This window comes from Oryzias melastigma, linkage group LG9, assembly GCF_002922805.2.
Source record: "Oryzias melastigma strain HK-1 linkage group LG9, ASM292280v2, whole genome shotgun sequence".
NCBI classification, from domain to species: Eukaryota; Metazoa; Chordata; class Actinopteri; order Beloniformes; family Adrianichthyidae; genus Oryzias; species Oryzias melastigma.
Window position 1 is genome coordinate 32188445 of NC_050520.1, and position 1512 is coordinate 32189956.

Sequence of the window (1512 nt, forward strand, 5' to 3'; positions counted from 1 at the left end):
CCCTTGTGGGGTTCAGATATTGATGTGTGATCCCTCCCATGACAAAGGTGGATAAAGGTGGTCAGGATTTCATGTCTTTCACGGACATCAGTAAGGATAAAAAATAATAAAAAAAATAAGTTCAGTGGGCTATTTTTGAGGTCCAGATGAACCTACTTTTACTGTAAACACGCCTAGGATAGGACAAGGGTTAAAAGCTCAAAAAGTGATTTTATATGATAAATGGTCTTCCACTGGTGGAAAATCTAAAGTAGTAGACTGTGATGACAGTGCTTTATTGTGCCAAAAATAATCCACCGGAGTTGTAGCAACAGGTTTTTCTGGGCATGCTGACGTTTGCATGATGCCTGTTTAATGACACACCAAGAAGATCAAACCACACTTTGATTTACTTTGAAAGGAGACAAAGATTCGCCTGACGAAGAAAGTTTTTTTTCCCAGTTTGTTTTATTTGAAAAGGTCTTACAACAATACAAAGTTAAATATTTAAATACATTCGGAGGCCCTTATTCTTGGAGATCTAGAGAATCAAAACCAATCTTCATTACTTTCCTTTAACTAGTGCTTTGACAAATTGATCTGCTCCTCCAGTCGACTCCATCAAATTAAGATTTTTGAGAAAAAAAAAAAAAAACATACTGTCTTAAAAGTGTCTTAAACCCTGAAGTAAAGCAGTTAAATCACTGTACATGACTTTGTCCCAGATAAAAGGAAAAAAACAGTTATCTGCAGAAGTGAGTCTGCCTGCTACATGATACATCAGCTCCAGCTAAAGCAAAATAGAAAAGTAGTGTTTTGTATTATAATTCACCATTACGAACGTCTACATATAAGAGCTTCCACTCAACATCAAACCAAACACATCTGATGTCTTTGCATGGCTTTTCTAGACTCGACATCCCAGAGGTACAGAAAAATATAGCTTCTTCTTTTAAAAAGACTTTTCTTAATCTGATTTTTTTTGTCAAGCCTAATGTTCAGTTTTCATTTTCAGTAACAGCTGACATTATAGTGACCCACTAAAAATATTCCCCCTGAGAAGAACTGCATTAAACAAACATTGTAGAATGTTCTCCAGTCACCTTTTGTTAGCAGTAGTTAAATTAATGCTTATATTTAGTTGTATTGTTAGTTAATGTTCTGAAACACAAATAAAGCTTTTTACACTCCAATATAAAATGTTTTTCTCTCATAAATATGTAAAAAAATCAGAACTACAGAGAAACAGATGAAAATAATATTTACAAGACAACAGCTGAGTTTGTCTTGAACAAAAACTGCTGCGTACAGGTTAACAGTACCATATTTACAGAGGATGGTCAGGATGAGTCGTGATCAAAACATTCAACCAAGTTAATCTGGGAGGAATTCTGCACCAAAAAACACAAGGTTTTCATCATTGACGACAAACTTGAGCTGGTTTGTTTCCACTTTCAGCTTAGTGTTCGTACTAAACCTAAACAGGGCAGACGTGTAGAGGGTCTTTTTACAATCCATGTTGCTGTTGTTATC

General features: G+C 35.3%; 1 protein-coding gene across 1 annotated transcript in view; it reads right to left on the reverse strand.

The window, feature by feature from the left end:
• Positions 1-686: 686 nt before the first annotated feature.
• Positions 687-1512, reverse strand: part of LOC112137808 (tumor necrosis factor) — a 5650-nt gene continuing 4824 nt past the window's right edge. The window contains exon 5 of the mRNA XM_024260306.2: positions 687-1512. Coding sequence (XP_024116074.1) covers positions 1354-1512 — 159 coding nt within the window. The 3' untranslated portion in view covers positions 687-1353.